The sequence below is a fragment of the Megascapheus bottae genome, chromosome 10, assembly GCF_031878675.1.
Source record: "Megascapheus bottae isolate mThoBot1 chromosome 10, mThoBot2.hap1, whole genome shotgun sequence".
In the NCBI taxonomy this organism is placed as follows: Eukaryota; Metazoa; Chordata; class Mammalia; order Rodentia; family Geomyidae; genus Megascapheus; species Megascapheus bottae.
Window position 1 is genome coordinate 66233485 of NC_143518.1, and position 20818 is coordinate 66254302.

Sequence of the window (20818 nt, forward strand, 5' to 3'; positions counted from 1 at the left end):
GGTTACAAATCATGATCCTCAGATTTCAACCTCCTGAACAGCTGGGATTTTACAGGCATGCACCAGCAGGGCCTCTATTACTAGAAATACTTCCGAACTGTACACAACTCACACTGCATTTCTACTTAATGAGGATGCTTATGAATCCCCAAGAACTGTGGACACAAAGCTAGAAAAGAGCTGTGACTAAGTGACAAACTCATAGGTTAAAAAAAATGACAGCCATCTTTGCAGAGAGTAGTTTTAAACAATGTGACTTTCATATGGACACCTCAGGAAAGATAAAATGGCTCTTTCATTAATTCAGTCATTTATTCACTTTACTTATGGGGCTTGAACTGGGGCTTCTCGGCAGGCATTCTTTGTAGAGTCAGATCTTCAGCCCTTTGTTTGATGCACTAGTAATTTTTGAGATAAGGTCTTGCTTGCAACTCTGGCATGTGCCTGGCGCATGACCTGCACAGAGGGGTGAGTATGACGACTATGCATTCCAAATATGGACAGACGTCTTTTCCCTTAAAAAATGAGAAGATGGCACCCATTTGCTTTGTCACCTAACAAGGCAAAATATTCACACCTGGCCATGAAATATCTAGAACCCAACTCCACTACTCATTTTTATGATTCTTCAGTGCTTTGCATTTGTTTACTTGCTTAAATTCCTTAAAATAAAACTTTGTTTCTGTGAAGTGATTCTTAGAAAGAAATGTGAGTCCATTTCCCCCAACCCCTGCCAAAGTAAGGTCTGTTGGTCTGCTGCTGGCAGGATGTGCTAAGTGGAAGCACACCTTTTTTTGTTGGTTGTGGAACTTGAACTCTGAGCCTGGGTGCTATCTCTGAGCTCTTCAGTTCAAGGCTACCACCCTACCCACTGAGCCACGGAGCCACTTCCCGTTTTCTGGTGGTTACCTGGAGATAAGTCTCACGGACTTTTTAGTACCCGAGCTGGCTTTGAACCTTGATCCTCAGATCTCAGCTTCCTGAGTAGCTAGGATGACAGGTGTGAGCCACCACGCCCAGTTTGGTTTTTTTTAGGCAGTTGCACATGTTGTGTTCACATGTAAACTTTCTCTCCCACTACCAACCCCGCTAACCCTGTCCCTCTGTTGAACTTCCCCCCGACCAGAAGCAAGGAGTTGTGCAGGAGGACATGGTGTGAGGGCTGTGATAAGCCTGCATGAAAGGGGTTCAACTGCCAGGTCTTCCTGGCACATCCAGGCTCGGGGGAGCCTCAACACGGACGTGCGGGGTGGCAAGAATGCTGGGGAGCACCTACCTGCTTCAGCCTGTCATAGTCAAGGCTTTCTGTCTGGACCCCATTGGCACTGGGCTGAGACAAGGGTGTAGATTTAGGTCTGCACAAAGAAAATATCCAGGACAGGCAGGTAGGTAACTAATACTTAGAATATTTAGCGAGCTCATAATTGTAAATTCAACAACCCAACACCAGATCCTAAATACATTTCTTAAACAAAACTTATGGTGTTAAGGAGTTAAAATTTTTAAGACTGTTTAGAACAAAAAACAGAAATACACTAATTTCAGTTATTTATAAACAAACAAGGCAAGAGTGACAAGAATGGAAAACAACCAATGACCAGTACACACACGATTCTCGAACTCTGATCTCAATGAGGTCAGCTGAAATTTCTAAGGCTCACACAGCAGGCTTAATTCCCTTCTGGAAATTTTATTATCTACCAAATACCCAGAAATCAATAAAAGTAAAACCTAAGACATATTTTACTTGAACATAAATCTACATGTAAGTTGTATGTTTTTGTTTGCAGAAAAAAAGTATTTCGGTAAACATGATTTCTTTGCATATATTTTACTCTATCACAAGCATTAATATAAATTTTGTTTTTAAAGAGTTTCAATTAGCAGTAACCATCTCCAGCAAGGCACCAGTGTCTCCACCTTCTTGAATCCAGGTTCCTCTAGTTATGAGGATGACTTCTAGCTATGAAGCTAGGACACTCCCCCCTCAAAACAACTAGCAAAAGCTGAGTCTAAGTAGAGCTCAAGGCAAGAAAGCAAACTGAGCAAATGTGAAGTTCTGAGATCAAACCCAAGAACTAATGGGGGAGGGAGGGAAAGAGGGGGAAGGGAGAAAGGGAGAAGGAGAGGGAGAGGGAGAGGGAAGGACACAGAGAGACAGAATATACTCATCCCGACTATATGGCTGCCTCCATACAAAGTTGTTTTGTTTTTTTGGTTTTTAAATGGAACTACCAGTTCTTTTAAACTAACTTCCTTCCATAAACTTACTTTGCTTAAAAAAAAAAAAAAAAGAACATGGGACAAAAACACGAGAGGGGTGTCAGTGTGTGAGAAGTGATGAGGAAGGAGCGTGGCCTAGTGTAGAGTGCTGGCCTAGCATACATGAAGCCCTGGGTTCGATTCCTCCTTACCACACTCAGAAAAAGCCAGAAGTAGAGCTGTGGTTCAAGTGGCAGGGTGCTAAACTTGAGTAAAAAGTGTCCAAGAACAAAGCTGGGCACCGTAGCTCACGCCTGTAACCCTGGCTACTCAGGAGGCTGACATCTGAGGATCTAGGTTCAAAGCCAGCCAGCCCGGGCACAAAGGACCTGAGACTCTTATCGCCAATTAACCTCTAGAAAACAGGAAGTGGGGCTTGGCTCGAGGGTATGGCAGTACCCTTGAGCTGAAGAGCTACAGTGCCCAGGCCCAGAATTCAAGACCCAGGGACTGGCAAACAATTTAAAAAAAAAGTTTAGAAGTAGATTCTCAACTATTACTATACTTTCAAAAGTTAGCTTTGATCAAAAATTTTATATGACAAAGTCAGTTTTAGGAACACACCCACACGCACACACATATTTTTCCTTCCTTTTTTTGTCAGCTGTAGGGCTTGAACTCTGGGCCTGGATACTGTCCCTGAGCTCTTCAGCTCAAGGCTAGGGCCCCCTACCCCTTAAGCCACAGCACCACTTCTGGTTTTCTGGTGGTTAACTGGAGATAAGGGTCTCAAGGACTTTAGTGCCTGGGTAGGCTTTGAACTTTGATCCTCAGATCTCTCAGCCTCCCGAGTGGCTAGGGTTACAGGCCAGTGGCTCTTCTTTTTCTTGAACCCAGGGTCTAGGAGCTATCCCTCATCTTCTTTTGCTCAAGGCTCATGTTCTACCACTTGAGGCACAGGCTCTACTTCTAGCTTTTTTGGTAATTTGTTGGAGATAAGAGTTTAAGGGACTTTGCTTCCCAGCTGGCTTCTCAGATGCACTCTCCTGCGTGGCTAGGATTAGACACATGAGCCACTGGTGCCTAGCAAATTAGGTATACTTTAAACTAAAGTCTTAACACTAAATAAAGCCTGGCTTATGTGCTCAAGTGCTCCCCTTAATAAATCCAGTAATTCTCAGCAGAAAATCTGAAATTTTAACAGGAATATCTTTATCTTCTGGTTTAGTATAGATAGTGGCCATCCCACCCCGCCCCATCCTGGGTGTGAGCTCAGGGCCTAAGCACTGCCCTTGGGCTTTCTCAAGGCTAGAGCTCTACCAGTTGAGCCACAGCCCCACTTCTGGCCTTTTCTATGTATGTGGTACCAAGGACTTGAACCAGGTCTTCATGCATGCTAGGCCAGCACTCTACCACTAGGCCATGCTCCCGGTCCATGATGACCAGTCTTCAAAATCTACAAACCAGTGCTGTTTGAAACCATTAGTCAAAGCACTTACTTTCAATTACGCAGAGTACCACTACTAGAAATGAGAATCAAGACCCAGTCCTGGGTCTTGATCTCAGGGCCCAGGCACTGTGCCGGAGCAAGGCAAGCACGGTACCACTAGGCCACATTCCCAGCCTAGCTATAGCTTTTGCAATAGGTATTTTGTATAGCTATTTCATAATTCATGCAAAAGACATAGCACCTCAAGCCCTCTACATTATTCATGAAGTCGGAACACTGAGCTAATCTGCTTCAGGGCTGAAAGAGACCAGTGTTCAAAGATTGTGGTGACCCAAATCAGCCCATGTGTGTCCCTGAGTATCTGCTTAGATGGACAGAGGAGGCACCGCTCAGAACGGCTGTATAGGAAGTGCCGCTTCAGGCACGGGAAGTAAGTAGTCGATGCCAAACTGGTCTATGTTCGCCAGGCTGCAACTCTTCCTCTGCCGAGATCCACAGTGTGCCAGGGCCCTGGGGCTGGGTTGTGCAATCATTCAGGACAGACACACAGCCTTTCACACACGCTTCTCTCTCCCCGAAGCTAGCTTCAGGGGCCTCAGAACTGGGCGCAATGCTATACATGCACCATCCGTATTTACTAACAGATTTAAGCGGCACGTAATAAACAATTGTGAAAACATGCAATTTTTAAAAGTTTAATTCATGCTAACATGCAATCCTTCCACCGCTGCTGCTGCCACCACCACCACAGCCACCACCACCACCACCCCCTAAGAATTAACTCAAGGGGAACTTTTCATACTGAAGGAAAGATGTAATCACCACTTTTGTTTTATTTTTTTTTTAAATAAACCTTATCTTGGGAGTATGATGTAAAGACAGTCAAATCCTATTTTTCTCTCCATATTCTAGCAAATTTTCTTAAGCTTTAGCTCAGAACAGTTAATCCATCTCAAAAATAAAATCAGGAAAAACCATTTCACTTTTGCAATATAAACATTTTGTGGAGATTCTTCTAGCTGACAACTTAAACTTGTCAGGTATTTTGTTCATCACCGACATGAAAATAGCATTAGTGGGTAAGAATTTTTTACCAATCTCTTCAGTCTTATTACTATTTAACTCATGTTTTCAACAGGCTTGAAATGTATTTTTACCCTCCAGCTACTAAGGCCCAGGAAGGCCCTGACTTCCTGACCTTCTGCTTCAGCTACCCAAGTGCTGGGATTACAGGTGTGCGCTACCACTCCTGGCTGTTTCAGTTATTTTTAATCTACGGGTTTTCAATACAATTAGTAAAAAATAAATAATCTCAATTTATCAGGTTTTCATTACTTTATAGAGTGTTGCCTCTAGACAACCGACTATAACTGTACTACAATGTTTAAGTGATTGTCCTGCCAATTCATTTCTACAAATAGCTGAGAACTATCTGAAGACTTTTTAAATTGTCAACTTCTTTTAATTAAGAATGAAATAGATGATTCATACCAAATGTTAGCTACTAGAATGCACAATAACTGACTGTGAGACGCCTGGGAAACAGATTATCCCTTAAGGAAACCCACAGCCTCGGGGACTCCTGTGCCTTCCCCCAGCTTGGGCTCTTCTCCACTTTTTACAAGTCTTGTCTCGTAATCCCAAAGAAAGCTTAATTTAATGGAAAACGCTAAAGCTACAGACAGCCTAGACAACATAGAGATCATTCTGTCTTCCATTTGCATTGATAATCAACTCTCTATCAAGGATGCTGGAAGTGTTTGAATTCATGCTAAGGGTGAGAACTTCCGTCCTCTTCTCTTGTGGTGATTACCAATCCAGGTAGAAAAAGCTCACCCTGCCCTGTCTCCAAGCACAAGGCCACGGCAGGAGGGTACCTGTGCAAGGGCTCACAGGACCTGCTGTCAAAACCAATCTGAGTTTTCCTTGGAGAATCCCGTCTATGAAGGGGAAAAACCATTTAAAGGGGTTCACAAGAGAACTTAAAACAGTAATTCTCATGTTGCTTTGTTACAGACTTTGTAGTTACAGCAAACAAAGAATGACAGGAGTCCATTTTCCTCACGTACTAGTTCTACACGATCTACAAAGAAGCTACTGGGAGACTGAGGTAGAGTCCACAGAGTGCCACAAAGAAGCTACTGGGAGACTGAGGTAGAGTCCACAGAGTGCCACAAAGAAGCTACTGGGAGACTGAGGTAGAGTCCACAGAGTGCCACGAACCAGGCCATCGCTCCTCACCACCCAGCGGCAGGTGCAGACTGCAGGACCTGCCTCCCACTGTCCAGTCAGCAGGGATGAAAACCACTAGAGCCTGGCACGGTGGCTCACGCTTGTCATCCTAGCTACTCAGGAGGCTCAGATCTGAGGATCAGGACTCAAAACCAGCCCAGGCACTAAAATCCATGAGACTCATCTCCAATTAACCACCAGAAAACGGGAAATGGCACTGTGGCTCAAGTGGTAGAGCACCAGCATTGAGCTGAAGAGTTCAGGGACAGTGCACAGATCCAGAGTTCAAGCCCCAAAGGAAAATCCACAGGAGCCTCCAGTATACAAATTCAGCATCCTCTCCAGGCATGTGAAGAACCTTTTTCCTAGGCCCAGGAGCGTCGTCTAGTGGTAGAGTGCTTGCCTAGCATGCATGAAGCTCTGGGTTTGACTCCTATATACCACATATACAGAGAAAGCCCAAAGTGGTGCTGTGGCTCAAATGGCAGAGCTCTACTTTGAGGGGGGGGAAAAAACTGTCTAAGGACAGTGCCCAGGCTCTGAGTTCAAGCCCCATGACTGACCAAAAAAAAAAAAACCAAAACACCACCTTTTCCCCACAGTGAATGAGTAAGCTTTCATTGGGAAAACTCATAAACTTTCCAATAGTGCATTTTAGCTGGGTCTTAAAATGTTTAGATTCCAACATTTTGGGGGGTGGGGGACAGCTTTGGGGTTTGAACTGAGGCAGGTGTTCTCCTGTGTGAGTGTCCCCTGTGGTTTCAGTGACTTTTCAGGAAGGGCACTGTGTGTCTGCCTATGCTGGTTTGGACTGCGATTCTCCTCCTCGTGCTTCCCACTAAGGGGGCCCAGGGGCTCCAGGCCAGTTTACTACCACTTTACCAATGCTGCCCACCTCCCAGGAAGCTGAGATGCAGACAAGTGCCACGCTTGTTCATACTTCCCTGTACTTACATCCCAGCACAGCAGGGCATCCCCTGCTCCAGATAATCCACAGACACACAGAGAGAAGCGGCTGTGCTTCCCTGACGGTGCAATCGCAAGGCACGACTAAAATACTTGTGTTCAGAAGAGGAGATGACTTAGAGTAAGGTCTGCAACATGCTTCCGACTCCTTCAGGTGTGAATTTCTGGTTGAATCAATGTGCGCGGGCTTCAACGTTTCCATTTTGGGAAAGGAAAAGGAACCACCCCCTCCTACCAGATCTGAACACAATTACTAAGAGTCAATTCCCATTTTCAAAATGGGAGCCTTCTCAGTACTTCCTGAACACAAGTGTCTTCACTAAGTAAGGTCCATCAAACCCAGGACCACCTCCACTGGGAGAACCCTGCCTTGTGCCCCCAGATGCATTCTGGCTTGTCATCAGGCGCTCTCTATGGAGCTGGCCCAGAGACGCAGGGGCACCGGCTGTGGAAGGAGGACTCTCTATCCACAGGCCCCTGTGCCCTGGAGCTCTGCGCTATCCACACCTGCTCTCTACATCACACTTGACTGGAAGGAGCGGAGTTACCTTCACTAGGCATCTGAGAGATAGAAATGTGCATTCTTCCTGCCCTATGGAGAAAAGTCTACCAAAAAAGTTCTCCTCTACGGCCAACAAGGACTACTTTGGGACATAAACTATATATATGGTTCTTTATAAGGCTTAAACAACTGTGTCACCAGCAGAAAGAATCACAAAGAGGTCAAGCCAAGTTTTTATTTAGTCTAATGTAGAACAAGTACTTTTCTTTTCTTTTTGGTCGGTCATGGGGCTTGAATTCTGAGCCTGGGTGCTGTCCCTGAGCTCTTGGACTCAAGGCTAGTGATCTACCACTTGGGCCACAGCTCCACTTCTGATTTTCTTGTGGTTAGAGATAAGAGTCTCACAGATTTTAGTGCCTAGGCTGGCTTTGAACAAAGATCCTCAGATCTCAGCCTCCTGAGTAGCTAGGATTACAGGTGAGAGCCACCAGCGCCCAGCAAACAAGTACTTTTCTATATTCAATTTCTACAATTCAGTCAAGTTTGTATTTCGGGAGGCAAAACTAAGGTGAATAACTCAGAAAGAAAAGGCAAAAGATATTTTTATTCTCTAAATACATAAAGTTTTCACTGTGTAAAACAGCCTTTTAGAATGTCTCATGAAAGAAAAAAAATCAATATATGAGACAAAAATTTAGCCATAATGATGCATACTTAATACTGGATCTTGAATCTGCTTGACTGTACCTATGTGTAATATACAGAAATCATCGCCAACAAGTCTTGATTCTGACACCATCCTTCCTAACTTGATTATGGTTAGCTACTTCTTTCCTTCTTTCCTCTCCTTCTGTTGGTCATGGGGCTTGACCTCAGGGCCTGGGCGCTGTCCCTGAGCTCTTTGCTCAAGGCCAGTGCTCTACCACTTGAGCCACAGCTCCATTACCATGGTTAACAATTTCAATGGAGATAGAACACATTCTATGTCATAAATTCCAAGTTCTGTTTTGATCTTTCTTACAGTCTTTTATCTCACTTTGATTTTCAGTTTAAAAATTTCTTCAGAAAATTTTAATTTTAATACGCCAAATCTATAGAGGATGCCATTCAGATAAATGGACAAATATGAACAAGAGCTATATGAGATAATGGTTTCCAACACTAAATTCCTGGGAGTTACAACAGTCAGGCTCTGCAGGAGATGGCCTGGGTTTGGGAAATGCTATATTTAGAGTGATGCAGGACTTATTGAGAAATTGCTCTTCAACTATGGAGTTCAAGACACATAGGCAAAATGCTAACAACTGGTAGTCTAGGCAAAAGAGTGCATGAGAGGAGTATTCTTTGTAATATTCCTTCCTTAACTTGAACCTTTCAAAAAAAAATAATGCCAAACAAGATAAGGCAAACTCAAAATATTAAATCTGCATGTCTTTGCTCATTTACAGAAGCTAGACCTAAAGGTCATATATAACATATTCATAGATGTGTAAAAATGTGTAATTTTTAAGTGAGTGTGTACAGATGAAAATTATTATAGTACGATGGGGAGGAGGAAAAAGAACTATGTATTAGTTGGAAGTGGTGCTGTGGCTCAAGTGGCTCTAGCTTTGGGAAAGCCCAAGGACAGTGCTCAGGCCCTAAATTCAAGCCCAGGACTGACTGGCAAAAACAAAAACAACAACAAAAAAAGAACTGTGTATGAAGAAGTTATTCTGATTGAAATATCATACAGTATGTCTGGAATACATGGTGAAACTCTTTGGTATAATTTATATACACCTACAAAAACCCTTAGAAGACAAAAAGTGACAAGCAAGCAAAGTAAGCCAGGGTTCTTGATAACATGGTAGAGTAGGAAGAGAGAAGAGAGGGTAACGATGACAAGTACGGTTGTAGTACTTGCTTTGCATATAGGTCATGGGTCACCTTCACTCAGCGTATACGAAAACAGAACAGTGAAACTTGTTGAAATTGTTTTAGAAGTGAGGTGAGGGTATGCAAGAGTGACATAAAATATGAATTGGTATGCATGTATGCAAATGTCACAAGCCCCCTTCCATACAATTAATAGATGCTAATAAAAACTCTTTTAAGTAACTAAATCTATTGGAAATTTCAGATAAGCACTAGTAAAAATGCAATTGGCTCAATGATTATCAAGTAATAGCAGGGCTGAGACTGCTTTGCCAGACGCAGTGGCTCATGACTGCAATCCTAGCTACTCAGGAGGCTGAGATCTGAGAATCGAGGTTCAAAACAAGCCTGGGCACTAGAAACTGAGCTTGAGCTCAGGGCCTGAGCACTGTCCTTGGATTTTCTCAAAGCTAGAGCTCTACCACTTGAGCCTCAGCACCACTTCCGGCTTTTTTCTACGTATGTGGTACCAAGGAATTGAACCCGGGTCTTCATGCATGCTAGGCAAGCATTTTAACCACTAGGCCAAACTCCTGGCCCCGAAACTGAGAGACTCTTACCACCAATTAACTACTAGAAAATTGGAAGTGGCCCTATGGCTCAAGGAGTTAGGGTGGTAACCTTGAGCTAAAGAGCTCAGGGACAGAGCCGAGGCCGAGTTCAAGCCCCATGACCGACAAAAAATTAGGTGCTTTACGTACTTTCCTGTATAAATTTTATTTTAAATTTCATTATTCCTACATTAAAATGCACTGGTTTAAACATATATTTGATTCATATGCATATATCATAAAACAGAAAAAAACTGATACCTGGAGATGACAGGTGACTTGCTACCATTCATTGTATTTGTTCTTTCCCAAGGTTTCCTGGTTGGTTCTTTAAAAATAAGAAACAAATATTACTCAGTATCTATGCATCCTAAAAATCACTGTGAAACAATGAAATACTAAAATGGATACTATCATACCCATTTATGTAGTAACAAGGATAAAAGATTCAAATTTAAATCCTAAAAATTAGCTATCCTAATCTCCACAATTTCAGACCTTAAAATATGAAATTAGTAAGCAAACATATAAACCTCCTTAAAAAATCCCCTTAGAGGGCCAGGAGCTTGGCCTAGTAGTAGAGCGCTTGCCTATCATGCACCAAGGCCCTGGGTTTGATTCCAGTACCACAAACGCAGAAAAAGCCAGAAGTGGCCCTGTGGCCACAGATAATGTGTGCATTACTTCTCAAACACTGGTACCCCTTCTCATGTTTTCGTCCCCTTTTCCCTTCCCCCAGAATTTTCTTTGAGGGAGGGGCTGTTTGTGGACAGTGCTTAGGTGCTGAGTTCAACCCCAGGACTGGCAAAAAAATAAATAAAAATAAGTAAAAAGGGCCGGGAGTTTGGCCTAGTGGTTAAAGTGCTTGCCTAGCATGCACGAAGACCCGGGTTTGATTCCTCGGTACCACATACATACAAAAAAGCCAGAAGTGGTGCTGAGGCTCAAGTGGTAGAGCTCTAGCCTTGAGAGAGTCCAAGGACAGTGCTCAGGCCCTGAGCTTAAGCCCAGGACTGGCAAAAAAAAAAAAAAAAGGTAAAAAAGAACCCAGCAATATGTATTTTTTCTTCTGGTGCTGCTTGAACTCAGGTCTTATGCTCTTTTTCATCTTTTTTACTCATAGCTGGTTCCCTACCACTTAATCTACACCTTCAGTTCTGGCTCTTTACTAGTTAATTGAAATAAGAGTGTTTCAGATTTGTCTGCCTGGGTTGGCTCTACAATGGGATCCTCAGATCCTTAGCCCCCTGAGTAGCGAAAGGTCAACCTTCTTCACGTTTGAGAACGTTTCAAAAGACTACAGTGATTATTTAATTTTTATCTTTAAGATTAAAAGCACTGCTGGCGGGGCCGGGAGTTTGGCCTAGTGGTTAAAGTGCTTGCCTAGTATGCATGAAGACCCAGGTTCGATTCCTCGGTATCACATATATAGAAAAAAGCTGGAAGTGGTGCTGAGGCTCAAGTGGTAAAGCTCTAGCCTTGAGAAAGTCCAAGGACAGTGCTCAGGCCCTGAGCTCAAGCCCAGGACTGGCAAAAAAAAAAAAAAGCACTGCTGGGCACGGTGGCTCATTACATTTCCAGTATAATTTCCCTTCCTTCACTAAGCAATTTTAAATCATTGACCACATAATAACGTGTATGAAAACCACTTTATCAGCTCTGCCAGTGCCTAGAAAAAAGCAATGGCAGTTCCTGGTCACAAGGCAGAGACCGTCCATGGGAACAAAAAAGAGTCGCATTTTAGCGATCGACCACAGGACCACATTTTAATTGTAGCGTGCTAACATTTAAAGAAAGGTTAGAAGAGGTGACAGCACTTCTCCTCAACTTACCCGGTGTACTTGTTGATGAGGCCGCCTTAGATGTTACAGGCTCTGCCTCTTCCTAAACATACAGAAACATATGTGTAAGTCTCATGTCTGCTATATACATGTGCTGTTTCTCATGGTTGCTTCCTTATTCTTTGCACTGTCCCCTGGACCTGCCCTCTCCCTTCCATTCCAGCTGTGACCCCTTCCTTCTCTCACCTCCTTCCCCACAGTCCCCACTACCCCCTCCCCCACATACCCTCACTGAGGTCCTGTTCCAGCCCCTGCTATGAAAACAGACAGGAGGAAGAAGGCAGCCAAAGGACAGGGAACACCATCACACAACGTGGTTAAGACGGGAGCACAAGAACAGGTGCAGCGGTGAACACCAGAGCTCAAGAACAGACCCGGGGTGAACACCGGAGCTCAAGAACAGGCACGGGGTGAACACCGGAGCTCAAGAACAGGCATGCAGGGGTGAACACCGGAGCTCAAGAACAGGCACGGGGGTGAACACCAGAGCTCAAGAACAGACCCGGGGTGAACACCGGAGCTCAAGAACAGGCACGGGGTGAACACCAGAGCTCAAGAACAGGCGTGCAGGGGTGAACACCAGAGCTCAAGAACAGGTGCAGCGGCATGCAGGGGTGAACACCAGAGCTCAAGAACAGACACGGGTGAACACCAGAGCTCAAGAACAGTCCCAGGGGTGAACACCAGAGCTCAAGAACAGACACAGGGGTTTGCCAGGTTGAAACGTGGAGGACATAAATGTTATACTCTTAATGATCACAGGCTCCAGGGAGGGGTGGGGCAGTACAAAAAGTATTCATTAACAATATGGAGTTTCTTACTCTATAACCCACCAAACTATTACTGGATCTGAAGGAGGGGGAAAAAAATCAGCGCACCAGAAAGTAACTGTGCATATAACTGCTCCTAACAGGCCTCCGTGGAGTCAGTCAGATGAATGAACGAGGATGCTGCACACACATGCACACACGCACACACATGCATGCACACACACAGGAATACTACCCAGCAATAAAGAAAAGTTAAATGTCATTTGCAGTTTAAAAAGATCCAACTGGATGGGGCCGGGAGTTTGGCCTAGTGGTTAAAGTGCTTGCCTGGCATGCATGAAGACCCGGGTTCGATTCCTCGGTACCACATACATAGAAAAAAGCCAGAAGTGGTGCTGAGGCTCAAGTGGTAGAGCTCTAGCCTTGAGAAAGTCCAAGGACAGTGCTCAGACCCTGAGCTCAAGCCCAGGACTGGCAAAAAAAAAAAAAAAAAAAAAAAGATCCAACTGGAGAGATATCACATATTTGCAGCCATATATATATATATATATATATATATATGAATAAACAAAGAAGGTGAGTCTAACTAAGAAACTCCTTAGAATGCTAGCGGAAAGAGGGAAAAAAGCTTTTCCCTCAAATCCACACATTCAAATCATTTTACTAAGAATGCCACTGAAATTTTATAAGTACCACTAAAACAAGCAATTTTAAATATCTGAAGTTAAAAATAAGCAAACATTCATTAAAACTAAGTCCAAGTGAAGCCAGTTTTCTGAATGAGTTATACTTCAACTTGTTGAAGGCAGGAGACCATCTTTATTCACTTACATTTTCTGCTTCTATTGTTGATCCCTTTTCAGCAATTCTTCTCCTAGAAAAAAAAAGCAAATTCTATTTTTAAAAATAATTACCTTGCACCGGGCACAGTGGCTCACATCTGTAATCCTAGCTATTCAGGAGGCTGAGATCTGAGGATTGAGATTCAAAGCCAGCCTGGGAACTAAAGTCCAAGAGACTCTCATCTCCAATTAACCACCAGAAACCAGAAGTGGTGCTGTGGTTCAGGGGTAGGGTGGCAGCCTTGAGCTGAAGAGCTCAGGGACAGCATCCAGGGCCACAGACCAACCAAAAAAAATTTTTTTAAACACACACACACATACACACACACACACACACACACACACAATGAAGCCAGAAGTACTGGCCTAGCATACACAAAGACTAGGGTTCGATTCCTTGGTACCACATACATAGAAAAAGCTGGAAGTGGTGCTGTGCATCAAGTGGTAGAGAGCTCTGGCCTTGAGAAAGCCCAGGGACAGTGCTCAGGCCTGAGTTCAAGCCCAGGATTGGCCAAAAAAAAAGTAGAAATAATTAATTAACCAGGCACAGGTGGCTCAAACTAGGTTGGATCCTAGCTGGTTCAGAGGCTGAGATCTGAGGACTGCAGTTCAAAGCCAGCCTGGGCAGGAAAATCACGGTATTCCTTCCTCCAATTAATGAAGTGGTAGAGCATTATTAGTTTTGAGTCTACATAGCTCAGGGCCCACGTTCAACCCCACCACTGAAAAACAAACAAGAGTCCCACACAGAGGACATGGGACAAAGTCATCTCAGGCAACAAAGCATCTCACCTCCTGGCCAGCAGGGCACTCATTTCCTCCATTAAGCCGCTACCTGCTAAGGGAAGGGGACCATTGCCACGGCCCATGTCTGTTTTGGAGGCCGAGTTCACGCCAGTGGTCGGCCCTCCGCCCTGCAAAGATGCATCCTCCACCTGGGTGAGAACACAGACACACAATGATTTCCTACGTTCAGAGTTTCCAAACACTCAACTATTACAATTACACCAGAGTCCAGAACAGGACTGACTTTCTATCACTGGACACTGTCAAATCTAACATCACCAATAATGGGGTGGCACAGCAGCACACAGGTAGGTCACACATGTGACACACTGAGGACACATCCATCGGTGGTGCTTTCCCTCCAAAATACAACTGAGCTTTTTTTCCTCTAAAGATGTCTTTATCAAGAAATGCTGGCCTAGCATGCACGAAGACCTGGGTTTGATTCCTCAGTAACACATACATAGGAAAAGCCGGAAGTGGTGCTGAGGCTCAAGTGGTAGAGCTCTAGCCTTGAGAAAGCCCAAGGACAGAGTTCAGGCCCTGAGCTCAAGCCCAAGACAGAGAGAGACAGAGAGAGACAGAGAGAGAGACAGAGAAAGACAGAGAGAGAGAGAGACAGAGAGAGAGAGAGAGAGAGAGAGAGAGAGAGAGAGAGAGAGAGAGAGAGAGAGAGAAAACATTTCACATTACTGTGGCATATATACTTAGCTAAAGTCAGGATCACTTTTTAACTTTCATAATAATAAGCATCACCATTCCAATCTACAAAACTTATGAATACTGAAAAATATAAAACCCCTAAGTTTTATATACGAAAAGTTTAACTTTTTGGATATTCACAATAAAACTGTTTCTTAGGCAGGAAATTTGGCCTAGTGGTAGAGTGCTTGCCTTGCATGCCCAAAGACCCGGGTTCAATTCCACATACATAGAAAAAAAGCTAGTGGGGCCGGGAGTTTGGCCTAGTGGTTAAAGTGCTTGCCTAGCATGCATGAAGACCTGGGTTCGATTCCTCGGTACCACATACATAGGAAAAAGCCGGAAGTGGTGCTGAGGCTCAAGTGGTAGAGCTCTAGCCTTGAGAAAGTCCAAGGACAGTGCTCAGGCCCTGAGCTCAAGCCCAGGACTGGCAAAAAAAAAAAAAAAAAAAAAAGCTAGAAGTGGTGCTGAGGCTCAAGTGGTAGAGCTCTAGCCTTGAGAAAGTCCAAGGACAGTGCTCAGGCCCTGAGCTCAAGCCCAGGACTGGCAAAAAAAAAAAAAAAAAAAAAAGCTAGAAGTGGTGCTGAGGCTCAAGTGGTAGAGCTCTAGCCTTGAGAAAGTCCAAGGACAGTGCTCAGTCCCTGAGCTCAAGGCCCAGAACTGAAACACACTATTTCTTCCAGATAGGGTGATATGCATACACTTCTCTCCTTTGCTAGGTGTTTGGCTGACCCTTCTTTCTCTCTCCCTCCCTCCCCTCACCACCCCGTGCTGCTTCGTTCCATCTCACCCATGTCTAGTGCAGCCCTGGGTGTCACCCACTCTCCACTGTTTCTGCGACCTTCTCTCACCCTCTCAGGTGTGCTCATACATACAGCATATATGAGGGGCAAAAATATAGTCATCTAATGATGGCAAGACAGAGAAAAGGAGTCCTCTGTTTCCTTATCTTTGGGGAGGTATTTATCCCAGGACACAGAAGGAGAGGACACTGGAGAGGTATTTACCCCAGAACACAGAAGGAGAGGACACTGGAGAGGTATTTACCCCAGGACACAGAAGGAGAGGACACTGGAGAGGTATTTACCCCAGGACACAGAACGAGAGGACACTGGAGAGACATTTACCCCAGGACACAGAAGGAGAGGACACTGAAGAGGTATTTACCCCAGGACACAGAACGAGAGGACACTGGAGAGACATTTACCCCAGGACACAGAAGGAGAGGACACTGAAGAGGTATTTACCCCAGGACACAGAAGGAGAGGACACTGGAGAGGTATTTACCCCAGGACACAGAAGGAGAGGACACTGGAGAGGTATTTACCCCAGGACACAGAAGGAGAGGACACTGGAGAGACATTTACCCCAGGACAAAGAAGGAGAGGACATTGGAGAGGTATTTACCCCAGGACACAGAAGGAGAAGACACTGGAGAGGTATTTACCCCAGGACAAAGAAGGAGAGGACACTGGAGAGACATTTACCCCAGGACAAAGAAGGAGAGGACACTGGAGAGGTATTTACCCCAGGACACAGAAGGAGAGGACACTGGAGAGGTATTTACCCCAGGACACAGAAGGAGAGGACACTGGAGAGGTATTTACCCCAGGACACAGAAGGAGAGGACACTGGAGAGGTATTTACCCGAGACACTTTCCTAAGCTTGGCTCCAGCAATTGCAGCTGCAAGTCCAGTTAAAGGACGATTGTCTTCTGACATGGATCCAGAAAAAAATCCAGATGCGGGAAGGGGTGGGGCAGGAGGGGGCAGGGGAGGCGGGGGGACTTGACTAGGAAGAGGTGGCGGGGGAGGGGGAGGGGGTGGCCCAGAGGATGGCAGGGGAGGTGGGGGAGGAGGTCCTGGGGGAGGAGGGAGAATGGAGGTCTGCACAAGACCTGGAGGGAGTGGGGGAGGAGGTGGAGGGGCAAGTGGTCCGGAGGTAACACCTGAGAAGAAGAAAGGTTAGTGTAAGCCATCAGAAGTGGAACCAAGTGACTGAAACTAGTTTACAAAGGCAGGCCACGCAGACTGCCATGTTTTTAAAACTAAGTTGACTCACAGAATGCACAGTCTACTGTAGTCACAAACTGCTTTGCTAATGGCAGCTACTCTGAATAACTACTTAAAGACCACAATATACTAAAAACATTTATATATTTTAATGTTATATCTTTAATAACAGAACTGTACATAACAAAGACCCTATAATGAGATGTCTTCTCAAAATAATTTGGAAGATAATCATTAAACTGTTTGTAAAATTTGAGAAGCAAGCACTCCTTAACACACACGCACTAACTAGTATATATGCTACATAGCTAGTGCTATGTGAAGTAACAAATCCTAAATATTGAATATGAATCTTCAGCGGCTGAGACAATATATTTTAGGATGAAGGCATATGCAAAAGACAATCAAAGTCTCCAGATTAAAAATATGAAGGAGTGAGTCTTGGGCTTACAAATACTCTACATTTAAATTCGCTATGCACCAGGGCTCTCGTGGTTTACACCCTCTAACCCTAGCTGCTCAGCAGGCTGACACTGTAGGATCATGATTCAAAGCCCAGGCAGAAAAGTCCATAAAACTCTTATATCCCAGAAACCAGCAAGAAGCCAGAAGTAGAGCTGTGGCTCAGGTGGGAGACTGCCAGCCTTGAGCAAAAAATGCCAAGGGAGAGCAAAAGGCCCCATGTTCAAGAACCAGCAACAGCACCAAAATAGGAGTATAAGACAGAAGTGCCTAAGTCTTGCAAAATCACAGGGAATGAACAACACCAAATAAGTACGCCTTTCTTTTTACTTTGTTAGTCATGGGGCTTGAACTCAGGGCCTGGGAACTGTCCCTGAGGGTTTTGGGGTTTTTTTTTTGCTCAAGGCTGCACCACTCCTGGTTTTCTGGTGGGTAATTGGAGATGAGAGTCTCAGCACGGCAGGAACCACAATCCTCGGATCTCAGTCTCTTGAGCAGCTAGGACTATACTGGGGTGCCCTGCTCAGACACACCCTCTTCACAGTGTAAGGGGATTTTAGGAGAGTGGAGGCAGTGTGCGGTCTGCACACTGGGTGGCCGCTGCTAATTCTGTCCATAGCAGCTTGGGCAGGCTGCACAGGCCCACAAATGGCTTAAGAGGAGCCCAGAGCCAAGTGGCCGTTTCTTCCGTGCATGGCCATAGAATTGAGCTCCAGACAAGTCCAGCTGCCAGGTTGCCAGGCACTGCCACAGTGACAAACTCCTAGAACCCATCTCTACTTAAGCACTGGCATCTCAAAAACTATTGACAATGTCTTCTTACTTTATAGTAGAAATAGATATTTTTCTTTAAAAAGATATCATAACATAGTTCACAGCTTATGCATTTGTTTTCAGCAACCTCCTACATCCTACATAAATGGAAACAAAACAAAACAATAACAACAACAACAAAAAAAAAACCTCAGCCCAGTGCAGTAGCTCACATTCATAAACCCAGCTACATGGGAGAATGGAAGGATTGCCTTCTAGGCCAGTCCTGGCAAAAATGAAGGGAGCGCTTATCCCAGCAAGTGAGACAGGTGATGTAGTGCACACCTCCCCCCTCCCCACCCAGTCCTGGGCTTGAGCTCAAGGTCTGGGCACTGTCCTTGGGCTTTCTCAAGGCTAGAGCTCTACCACTTGAGCCACAGCACCACTTCTGGCTTTTTCTATGTCTATGGTACTGAGGAGTTGAACCCAGGTCTTCATGCATGCTAGGCAAGAACTCTACCACTGGGCAAAACTCCCAGCTCTGGTTCATACTTTAATTCAGTTAAGCAACAGCCTGTAGACAGGGAGATTTTGGTCCAGGCAGGCCTAGAAAAAAATGCACTTCATCTCAAAGTAACTAAAACAATAATGGTTGAAAGTATATCACAAGTGGTAGAATACCCGTCTAGGAAGCATGAGATCACGAGTTCAAACCCCACTAGTGTCAGGAACAAAAAACAAAGTCGAGGGCAAACCTTTTCTTAAGGAATCATGTCCTTCTCTACTTACACAGGTAGTGGTCTCATCCTCTGCTCCTGTTGCATGCTGGGAGCCTTCTGCCTTTTAGGGCCTATACCAAGCCTGCTATCCTTTACTCCTGCAGAGCCACGCTGGGTTAAGGTGGCACCACAGGAAAGGCCACTGTGAAATGGGCCAAATGCAGAAGGGCTCCAAGGAAAGGCTAGGGTGGTTATTTAATGATGCCTGCTGAGCATTCAACAGCTGGAGTTTTAAGTCTTCTAAGAAGTAAGCAACTAAGGCCAGATGCTGGTGGCTCATGCCTATCATTCTAGCTAATCCAGAAGCTATGATCTAAAGATTGTAGTTCAAAGCCAGCCTAGACAGGAGAGCCCACGAGACACTCATCTCCAATGAACTAACTATTCAAAAAAAAAAAAAAGTGGTAGAGAATTAGGCTTGGGCACAAAAGCTCAGGGACAACACCTAAGACATGAGATCAAGTCCCAGGACCAGTTCCAAAAAAAAAAAAAAAAAAAAGTCCAAAAAGCAAAACAACATCAGAGCTTCACTGCACAATGGACAATATGAGTCAATCAGAATGTCTTCAAGATGGGAAAGCACAATCTACAATGTTGCAAAGGATTCTAAAACCTAGTTCCATAGAGACATTCTTCAATTGCAATTAAGCAAACAGGACCTAAATTGCTTCTTTTTACCTTTCATGTTTTAACTGTATCGACCACATGGCTCTCTGGCACCACAAGCCCTCAGCCCTGCTCCCAGGCTCCTGGGCATCGGAGCTGAGCTACTACTGTCAGTAGCCATGAAGAAACCTTACCCTGAGGGGCTGGAGTCTCGGCCGGCTGAGAGGCTGCCTGCAAGCCTGGCTCAGAAGCAGAGGAGTCTCCCAGCTCAGCGTTTAGAGGGGTCTCCACAGAGGCAGGGGCGGCTGCGGAGGGAGAAGGGAGAACACTGGGCTTGGAGGAGGGAGCCGAGGTGGGAGGCGTGCCTGGAGGAGGAGAGGCCTGCGGTCCGCAGGGCAGGAGGGCTGCTGCCAGCCCCGAGGTAGGCAGCGGCGGCGGCGGAGACACAGGGCCTGATACAGAGTCCAACAGCCCATCGGGTGCTGTCGGTGACGGAGGCATTTGGGGCACAGGAGAAGAGACACAGACAGGGAGGACAGGCCTGGGCCCAGTGGCCTTGCCAGGGGGACTGCTAATCATTATTGGAGGAGACGGAGGGAGGGGTGAGAAACTGGAAGTAGACCAGGCACAGGGCTTTGAAGCGGGAGGCTGAGAAGAGGGTGTGTTCACAGGAGAGCAAGGCCGAGAAGTGTTGCTCAGAGGACGAGGTGCTGTGGCATAATGGGGAAGGACAGGGTGGAAGGCTGAACCTAGAGAGGTGGCAAAGCGTGTTGCCGAGTGCCGCAGGGGTGGTGTAGGGGGTGTGGAAGTAGGTGGCAAAGTAGTCACTACAGCGTAATCTGGAGTGGCCTCGGACACTGGAGCGGAGATGACGTTAGCGTATGATGGAGGAGGTGCTGAAGGAGTCTGGCAACTGGAATACTCAGGAAGTGGAGCACTATACAGGGAGCTGTCTGAAGACGGAGCTGGACAGAGGCGGAAAGCAGCAGCAAGAGACGACGGAAGAGGAGAGAGAAAAAGGGAGCGAGTGAAGCCACGGAACCAGCAATCACACTACAGTCAGCAGCAGAGAATTAGATACATTTCACGCAGTAACTCTTAACCTATACACACACGGTAAGATCCAAAGGGGACGAAATAAATTTATTTTAATTGAATAAGCAGACAACTGCTCTATTCTTATAAGGTCAGGAGCAGTCTTAGTTTTAATTATTTAGTCTATTAAAGGGACATTAAAAATATGGGCAAAGAATCATAAACACAAAAATAAATTAAGTTGTTTAAAAAAATAAAACGACAAATAGCCAAACTGGCAAAATATTTACTACAAAAGGCAAGTGACCTTCTAATTAAATATTAATTAAATGCTAATAGTTCTGTCTTCTTAGCCATAATTCCAGGCAGTTAAAAACAAATGAATATAACCCACCAACCAACCAAT

At 45.1% G+C, this 20818-nt stretch overlaps 1 protein-coding gene across 1 annotated transcript in view; it reads right to left on the reverse strand.

Moving 5' to 3' along the window:
- The window catches only part of Enah (ENAH actin regulator), a 112322-nt gene that overhangs the window by 1824 nt on the left and 89680 nt on the right, over window positions 1-20818 (reverse strand). Inside the window, exons 7-15 of the mRNA XM_090341584.1 lie at window positions 19572-20342; window positions 16412-16713; window positions 14069-14211; window positions 13263-13305; window positions 11826-11840; window positions 11653-11704; window positions 10082-10148; window positions 5530-5592; window positions 1277-1355 (exon numbers count right to left, since the gene is read on the reverse strand). Of these exons, the coding sequence (XP_090197710.1) occupies window positions 1277-1355; window positions 5530-5592; window positions 10082-10148; window positions 11653-11704; window positions 11826-11840; window positions 13263-13305; window positions 14069-14211; window positions 16412-16713; window positions 19572-20342 (1535 nt within the window). The remainder of the gene's footprint in view (window positions 1-1276; window positions 1356-5529; window positions 5593-10081; window positions 10149-11652; window positions 11705-11825; window positions 11841-13262; window positions 13306-14068; window positions 14212-16411; window positions 16714-19571; window positions 20343-20818) is intronic.